This window comes from Tachysurus vachellii, chromosome 14 (genome assembly GCF_030014155.1).
Source record: "Tachysurus vachellii isolate PV-2020 chromosome 14, HZAU_Pvac_v1, whole genome shotgun sequence".
Classification (NCBI taxonomy): domain Eukaryota; kingdom Metazoa; phylum Chordata; class Actinopteri; order Siluriformes; family Bagridae; genus Tachysurus; species Tachysurus vachellii.
The window spans coordinates 20031051-20041355 of NC_083473.1; the positions used below are offsets into that span (position 1 = coordinate 20031051).

The 10305-nt window shown below is 40.8% G+C and overlaps 1 protein-coding gene across 1 annotated transcript in view; it reads right to left on the minus strand.

Annotated features, from left to right (window-relative positions):
• The window catches only part of bltp3b (bridge-like lipid transfer protein family member 3B), a 30188-nt gene extending 21575 nt beyond the window's left edge, over positions 1–8613 (minus strand). The window contains exon 1 of the mRNA XM_060886358.1: positions 8419–8613. Within this exon, the coding sequence (XP_060742341.1) occupies positions 8419–8462 (44 nt within the window). The 5' untranslated portion in view covers positions 8463–8613. The remainder of the gene's footprint in view (positions 1–8418) is intronic.
• Positions 8614–10305: the final 1692 nt, after the last annotated feature.

Genomic DNA, 10305 nt, shown 5'->3' on the forward strand with positions numbered 1-10305 from the left:
CCACAGTACACTACACCAGAGTACACCACAGTACACCACACCAGAGTACACCATAGTACACTACACCAGAGTACACCACAGTACACTACACCACAGTACACTACACCACAGTACACTACACCACAGTACACTACACCACACCACTCCACACCACAGTACACGGCACTACTCCACACCACACCACAGTACACCAGAGTACACCACAGTATACTACACCAGAATACACCACAGTACACTACACCAGAGTACACCACAGTACACCACACCAGAGTACACCACAGTACACTACATCAGAGTACACCATAGTACACTACACCAGAGTACACCACAGTACACTACACCACAGTACACTACACCACAGTACACTACACCACAGTACACTACACCACACCACAGTACACGGCACTACTCCACACCACACCACAGTACACCAGAGTACACCACAGTATACTACACCAGAATACACCACAGTACACTACACCAGAGTACACCACAGTACACCACACCAGAGTACACCACAGTACACTACATCAGAGTACACCACAGTACACTACATCAGAGTACACTACCACACCATAATACACTACACATTACGCTACATTGCAGTACACCATAATACAATACACTATAACACAGTACTGTACACTACCACATAACAGTACAATACACTACACCACAGTACAATACACTACACCACACCACACCACAGTACAATACACTACACCACAGTACAATACAGTACAATACACTACACCACACCAAAGTACAGTACACTACACCACACCACAGTACAGTACACTACACCACAGTACAGTACACTACACCACAGTACAGTACACTACACCACACCACAGTACAGTACACTACACTACACCACACCACAGTACACCACACCACAGTACAATACACTACACTACACTACACTACACCACACCACAGTACACCACACCACAGTACAATACACTACACCACACCACAGTACAGTACAGTACAATACACTACACCACAGTACAATACACTACACCACACCACAGTACAGTATACTACACCACAGTACAGTACAATACAATACACCACACCACACGACACCACAGTACACTACACGACACCACAGTACAGTACAATACACTACACCTTAGTACACTACACCACACCACACCACAGTACAATACACTACACCACACCACAGTACAATACACTACACCACACCACAGTACAATACACTACACCACAATACAGTACAATACACCACAGTACAGTACACTACCACACTACATCCACACTACAGCAGTAAAAATAGATTAATTTTTAATTTCACATTTTGTCATTTATATAAAAAACCTGTTTACTCCACAGTACACCACTCTGCTCCACAGTACACCACTCTACTCCAATACACTACACCATAGTACAGTACAATACACTACATCACACCATAGTACACTACACCACAGTACAGTACAAAACACCACACCACACCATAGTACACTACACCACAGTACAGTACAATACAATACACCACACCATAGTACACCACACCGCAGTACAGTACAATACACTACACCACACCACACCATAGTACACTACACCACAGTACAGTACAATACACCACACCATAGTACACTACACCACAGTACAGTACAATACACTACACCATAGTACACTACACCACACCACAGTACAATATACTACACCACAATACACTACACCACAGTACAGTACAATACACTACACCACACCATAGTACACTACACCACAGTACACTACACCACACCATAGAACACTACACCACAGTACAGTACAATACACTACACTACACCACACCACACCACAGTACACTACACCACAGTACAGTACAATACACTACACCATAGTACACTACACCACAGTACACTACACCACAGTACAGTACAATACACTACACCATAGTACACTACACCACAGTACAATACAGTACAATACACCACAGTACACTACCACACTACATCCACACTACAGCAGTAAAAATAGATTAATTTTTAATTTCACATTGTTATTTATATAAAAAACCTGTTTACTCCACAGTACACCACTCTGCTCCACAGTACACCACTCTACTCCAATACACCACACCATAGTACACTACACCACAGTACAGTACAATACACTACACCATAGTACACTACACCACAGTACAGTACAATACACTACACCACACCATAGTACACTACACCACAGTACACTACACCACAGTACAGTACAATACAATACACCACACCATAGTACACTACACCACACCATAGTACACCACACCGCAGTACAGTACAATACACCACACCATAGTACACTACACCACACCATAGTACACCACACCGCAGTACAGTACAATACACTACACCACAGTACACTACACCACACCATAGAACACTACACCACAGTACAGTACAATACACTACACCACACCACAGTACACTACACCACAGTACACTACACCGCTGTACAGTATAATACAATACACTACACCACAGTACACTACATCCACACTACACCATCCACATTTTTAATCTCACATTTTGTCATTTATATTAAAAAAAACCTGTGGTCACACAGCACACACAATAAACTAGGGTTAGGGTTAGGTTTAGGGTTAGATTAGGGTCACAATAAACACACACATAGCACGCATTTACTCATTAGTCCTGTTCCAGGGGTGTTTCAAGGACCAGAGTGTAAATGCATCACAGCAACTCAACATGCAAGTACAGACATCTCACCAAGTCTCACAGCACACTTACAGAAAGAATTTTAAAAATTATTTCCAATAAACTATGTCAGTTGGTCTGTTAAACCACATGATGTCCAAAAAATAAAACTCCACCCACCAGTTCCAGCTCTGTAGCAGGTCACAGACAAATTCCCAGACTGACTTGCCACACAATATTTCAAAAAGTTTGATATTTAGTTATTAATAATTTTACAGGTCCTTCAAATTTGTAATAAACTGCATTTATATCATCAATACCTCATATTGCATAGCTACTTCACAGCAAGTCCAACAACTTCACTTGTTTACCAGTTCTACCAGTTTTACATTAATATGTAAACAAAAGGGTATTACACACAAGGAGAAGCACCTGGTACCTGCTGTGCAATACGATCATGGATCTCTGATGCGTTGGGGAAGTTTTGTGGTTGAAAGGCTTTTTTTGTGAAGGTATTTCAGTCCAAAAGTCTACCAACAGGAACAGACTAGGCTGGAGAAAGAGCTTTCTGCATGATAATAAGCCTTCATATTTCCAAATAAACAGAGAATTCATTAAAAAAAAAAAAACTAGGATTAGGGTTACTAACAAATTTAGGGTCTACTGAAAACCTGTGCTCTGAAATGAGGAGGAACGATCACATGAATAAACACATCAATATACTGTTCTGCACGGAGGAGCAGGATAAATGTTACCACTTATTAAATAAGTGTTATTTTTATTTAGTTATATAAATAAAAAAATATATAATTAATAAATTGCCCGAAAATTACCTCATTTGCTCATGTGAGTTGGGATTTTCTGTGTTTGTGATAATCTTATTTCTCAGTATGTTGCTACTGGATGCTTGAATTTTCTCCAGGATCACTAAAGTCAGTCAGTAAGTCAGTAAGTAAGTCAGTAAGTAAGTAAGTAAGTCAGTAAGTAAGTAAGTCAATATGTATGTATGTATGTATCTATCTATCTATCTATCTAATTTATCAACCAAAGGAATGTTATTCTTTCATTATCATTAGGAGGTGATTTTAAACCCGGCAACTTGAAGAAAAAGATGTCTATGTAACCTTTCAGGGTGCCAATAATTTTGGAGGGTCATGATTCAGATAAAGCTGTTTGGTTAGGATCAGTATAAGTATCAGGGCTGATACCAGAAAAATAAATAAATAAATAAATAAAAATTGAAAGATAAGGACTGACAACTGATTCTGAAACTACATTTAATTTTGGAAATTTATTAGAGTTATACTTTATTACGTTTATTATATTTACAATCGATTTTGTATGAAAGCATTTATTTAGCTGTTAAAAAAACTTCAAAGAACAAAATATGGAACAGACACCAATATCAGCTGATACTCAAGATTTCAGTATCAGAAAATAAAAAAAAAATTAGCTATAAGTCTGAGTAAAGGAATGAATCTTATTTAGAATCAGATTATTATTCAGATATTTATATAATCAGATATTTAATTAGTGTCTGTAACTGAGTAGAGATCAGTGAAGGCCTGTCTCTTCCATTATCATCTTTATTTCTTAACAGACACAGTAGAAGGCCTCCAGGCCTCCAGTGTAAATTATTGAGCAAGGGTTGTTTAGAGCCTGCAGCCTATCTTTACACTCTGTGTATTTTTTTTTGTGTGTGTGTGTGTGTGTGTGTGTGTGTGTGTGAGTGAACGTAACACAGACACCAGGCCATGACACATACACATACAAACACACAGCTCAGAGTGTGTGAGGATCCAGGATCAGAGCTGTCCTTCAGGTGGTTGGCCAGCTTGGTATTCATTCTAAAACAACATTATTCTTGCAGGTCAGCCGACTGTGGTGGCTTTCGGCCAGTCAGCCTTAACGAGACACGTTCAAGTCATGTGCAAGTTTCCCCTCTCTCTCTCTGTCAGTGGCATATATTTTTAATAAGCGCAGCTGAAGGTGGACAATCGAGCCACCAAAACAATCAAAGACCCCATTTACATATCATCATTTTGTGTGACCTTGTGACTGGATTGCGTCTGGATAAAAATTTAGCCACAAACATGTAGTTTGCAAGAATGAAATCTGAATAATCCTGACTCTAAACCAGCAGGTGCCAATGACGATATGTAGCAAGCAGGGAGAGCGATGGCCGATCTGTTGTCCCTTTCTATACAGCCAGATTCCACAGAAAGAAAGTGAGCCAGAGGCAGCTAGATTCTTCCAGAAGTAGGACATCAGGATGGATCAGGAGGGCTGAAGTCCTGAACCTGCTGTGGTCTTCTGCTGTAGCTCATCCACCTCAAGGTTTAATGTTTTGTTTGTGCTGAAATGCCTTTCTGCTCAAAATCCTTCCCGGAAGCTCAAACCTACCTGGTGATTCTCCTCTGATGTCAACATGGTGTTACATCTTCCACTCACTGGATGTATGGAAACACCCAGAAACTTTTTTTTTTTTAAATTGTTGTAAAGTTCTTAGGGTTGTAAATGACAAACATAGGATCGTTAATAAAATATAACAGCGGTCAGAGAGCCATTTTCACATAGTCTTAGCTAATCTTTAGTTAGCATAATAAAAGGCTAATTGACCAAAATCATTGTGCTGTTTAAGGAAAGTATAAGGAACTTTCTACTCGAGAATCTGAAGAATCAGCATTCCGTGGGTTTACAGAAAACAGCAGAATCAGAGAGGTGACTCAGGGATTCTGGCCTTCTGAGACGGCGTTTCAGAGAAAAAGTTCTATCCGTGACTGGCTAATATACAGAAAAGGGCCAAAAGAACACAGATGTTGAACAGAAATGTGCAGTGACAAATCTGAACAGAATGAGGTTTGAGGTGTTTACATTACGGAGAAGAACATTGTGAAAAGCAGAACAAATGAAAATATGCTGAAGAAGTGCTTGACACTTCAGATAAGCATGAGGAGGAAATACGATGGTCTGGGGTACGTTGATGCTGGTTAATTGAACCAGTGGTTTATTTTGTGTTGTACTGATCAGAAGGTTGCGAGTTCAAATCCCATCACTGACAAGCTGCCAGTGTTGAGACGTTGAGTAAACTTACTCCTAGACAGGTGTAGAAATCAGATATTTTTTAAGTAAGTATTTTTTAAGATTAACTATGAACAGATAAAAAAAATAAGTTTCAACCATTTAAATCATGGTCAAGTGCATCCCAGCCCCTGAAAGTTTCTGTAATCAGAACACAGCATGTCAACATTTCTCTTCTTAGTCAAGTAAACAACTACTCATACCTAAAAAGCCTGGAAATCTCCACATTTTCTGCCACAGCACAGGAGCTTTTATTTCCCTCTCTACAGATGATGTACTGAGGCCCACGTTGCCCGACTGCATCCATGACGCATGCGATCTGCCATTTTGGGAAGCTGGCCATCATGCCAAGGTTTCATCTGCTTTCCTCTGATTATTTTTCAGAATCAAGTTTAAAGGATGTATAGGTTAAAGGAATGTGGAAACATAACTGACTTTTTAACACTGGACATGTTTGCCATAGTGTGTTTGTTCCCGGTTCGTCTGCAGCTTTGTTCTCGCTTTCAGATTCACTTGATTCTATCAAACCTCGGTGCATTTATGTTCATTTTACATCATCACAAACGCACAGGAAGACCACAGCAGTTAGGCTTTTCACCTCTTCCGTGTCCCACAACGTAAATGTATAAAAGCTGAATATTTTATTTGGGTCAATATTGTTTTACGTTGCAGTCTGTTCACCTAGAGAGACACGTTGCACTGCCTTTAGTGCTGGGTGGAGAGTCGAATAAAAAAAAAACAACAACGCAATATGAAATATGATGCAGTTAATTGGGAATTGTCATAAAGCTCATAAGCCCTAACTGCCGTGCTGCTGCGTAAGAAAAACAACACACCCTCAAATCCACAAGGTCACATCAGCAGCTTTGACCGTGTTGAGCGGTGGAAAAAAGAGCAGCTCAGGAATTTCTCTTCAGGAGAAACAAAGGTCAGTCCACTAGGTATATAATTAACATTTGACGTCATAGTGGTACAAACACAGAAAGGTGATTCCATGTCAGTTCATCCAGAGTGTGGAAACACACCGTCACAGATTTCACTGATTTTTGTTTACAATTTAAATCAACAGCCGTCACTGGCACTGAAATCGCGGCTCTGTGTCACAGATGTACTTAGAAAACTAAAAAAGTGCCTGACATTTAGTTGCTCGCTACTCAGAATGAGATTTTTATGATGACTCTATGATCAATCACTGTACTTTTCTGTATTCGCATTAACAGCAGGAGAGCTGTATATGCAACACTAAAGTCTGGAGCACATGGAGAGGCCTGCTAGTACATCTATAAGCTACTCAGTCCATGTCACGATCCACTGGGCAGGAACATGACGTGCCAAATGAGTCATTTGTAATGACAAAAACCAGGAGGTGCACTGCTGAAGAAGGTTTGGTGGGATGTTATCTTTCCAGGAGAGTCATTTTACCCCAAGCAGTCTGAACTGTGTAACTGGTAGCACCTGTTTACTCGACTCACAACATTCCAGTTCTAATTCTCATCTTATGAGCACCGCTGGATTTAAACAATCCTCCTGATTTACACTACATACTAATATACCAGACCTGTAAAAGATGTCATTAAAGGGGTTAAAGTTCACACAAACACACATGCACACGTGCACACATATATTCTCACATACACATAGGTGGATTAGATTACAGCTCTTCCAGCTCACCCATAAAAATCAATAATTTAAATATGGGGTCTTGTTAATAACCAGGGACTAATAAGAGTTAAGCTTCTGGTCACCTACTCACTGACCCTGACGGTTCCTATCAACCAATCCCTGACCCTCACTGTTCCTATCAACCAATCCCTGACCCTCTCTATTCCTAACAACCAATCCCTGACCCTCTCTGTTCCTATCAACCAATCCCTGACCCTCTCTGTTCCTATCAACCAATCCCTGACCCTCTCTGTTCCTATCAACCAATCCCTGACCCTCTCTGTTCCTATCAACCAATCCCTGACCCTCTCTGTTCCTATCAACCAATCCCTGACCCTCTCTGTTCCTAACAACCAATCACTAACCCTCTCTGTTCATCCCACATATCGATCATATCCAGATCTTCCCATATTTTTTGTAATTTGACATCCAACAAATATATAAATCAGCACATGACGTCACGTAGCGACCTTCTTCTGCGCTTTAACTAACTTCCCCCTTAACAGAGCTGCCAGCTGTGACGATCAGGACGATTGGAGCTGATTAACACATCCGCGTCATTACAGAGGGTTTAGTAAGAAACATAAGGACGTGACCCTGAACTTCACTGAGCTGAGGGTTAAGCTGAAGTCTCAAACGGAACAAAACAGAAGAGAAAAAGAGCCGAAGCTTATTTTAGTTTCTAAACAAGAGGAAGTTTCCTGTGTGACAGATACATAAGTATCCATCAGACAAGCTACTGTCGTCCTCCACCTTGGTTAAGTCTCAAATCCGCTCCCTGCTGGTGTTGAGTGCACTTTATAGGGTGTATAAGACACTGTGTTTAAAGGGAACGTGACTGCGAATGAGACACAGCAGCTCACAGTAAATTATCAGTCAGAGAGATAAACAATGTACAGGTAGTTAGTTAGCTGGACTGATTACAGATGATTAGTTAGAGTGCTGTGATGATGATGATGATGATGATGATGATGAAGAGGAGTTGAACACTGACCTGGAGAGATGCTTGAGGATCTGCTTCTTGATCAGTCCGGCCATGATTTGGGTGTCTGAATGATTTATTATCCACAGACCGGGATCCAATGTTCCGGTTCAATATATCCAGTGACTCGGTTCATCCCGACACACAGCTGGCTGTTCGTACCGTAAATGACACCAAGGCTCTGCCGCTGACTTCCACACTGTACTGTGAGCTCCACACTAATGCAGTAACCCCAGGAAACGAGGCCTGTGTGTGGAGCGCGCGCGTCACGTGGGAAAAGGGCTACGGCACTGACGTCACACCCGGAGATCTACGCATGAATGCCGGCAGAAAAAAGATAATACGTACATATAACTTCTTATTAACACGTAGGTTTTTTAATTTTCTTATTTCTTACGTTAAATGGGCACTAACGCGTTAAGGTCTTTGGGTCATTTCATTTTGCAGATTGGGGACCGTGATAATTTACCGCCATCTAGTGGTGCGTATGTGCAGTTACTACATGTGCGGACGTGTTGCGATGGAGTAACGTGAGATACGTCAGTGCTACAGACTGAGCTACATCGGTGCCATAGATATATACACTAGATGTCGCCTTGGCTACGGCAGTACATTGGAACGAATGCGTCAACTGAGCCGCCATCTTGGTACGGGGGACCCTCTCCTCTTAATGCATCAGCGTCAATGTAGGCAAAGACATAAAATCACCATAAATCGTCATGAATGCGATTTTCTGTTTTTTTTTGGTTCGTTCCAACGGTCAGACGTATTTATCATTAAGCTCAGAGAAAATTTAAGGTTGTGATATTAAGATAATCTACTTTTTCACAATAATGCATAGTGCTAGTAGGTGTAAGTTTATTACTTACATTCTTCCACTTGAGTAAACTTCAAATGAACAATCACTACTTACCTTATAGCCTACTGCATGCAACACTGCTACAATGGTGTGACTATACATGTTCATTAAAACATTTAAATTGTATTGGTTTATTAAATAGGGGGGCACAGTGGCTTAGTGGTTAGCACGTTTTCCTCACACCTCCAGGGTCGGGGTTCGATTCCCGCCTCCACCTTGTGTGTGTGGAGTTTGCATGTTCTCCCCGTGCCTCGGGGGTTTCCTCCGGGTACTCCGGTTTCCTCCCCCGGTCCAAAGACATGCATGGAAGGTTGATTGGCATCTCTGTAAAATTGTCCATAGTGTGTGATTGCGTGAGTGAATGAGAGTGTGTGTGTGTGGGTGTGTGTGTGCCCTGTGATGGGTTGGCACTCCGTCCAGGGTGTATCCTGCCTTGATGCCCGATGATGCCTGAGATCCAAGTGTGCCTGAGATCCAAGATCCAAGATCCAAGCCCGTGACCCAAGGTAGTTCGGATAAGCGGTAGAAAATGAGTGAGTGAGTGAGTATTAAATATGATACACAAAGCCATTTGCAGGTGGAAGCAAATCACAAATTTGAGAGGAAATAATGTGAAAGTTAGATAGTTGAGGTACCAAAGACTGTTCAACCTTTTATGTACGGTGGCCGAGAAGTGCAAAACAAATTAACCTGTACATTATGCCTGAAAAGGGTTTGGATTTTTTTATCTTATGTTAATTAAAAAAATGTATACTATGACTTGCTGTTTATATTTGTTTTGTTTTTATTGTATTTATATATTCGTGTTTTTGTAATTTAATTTTTGCCATGAAAATAGCTTTTGATTGCTGACATGGTATTAAATAAAATAATCAGAATCTGAATCTGTTTGTAGATTCCCAAGTGATAAACAGAGACGTCAGTCATGTACGAGTTGCAGGGACACTAAACACTTTTTTTTAAATGGTTAACTAAGCTGACAGTCCTGGAAGGATGTCACCAATTAGGTTGGCAGTTCAGCCTCAAAGTCAAACTTTGTT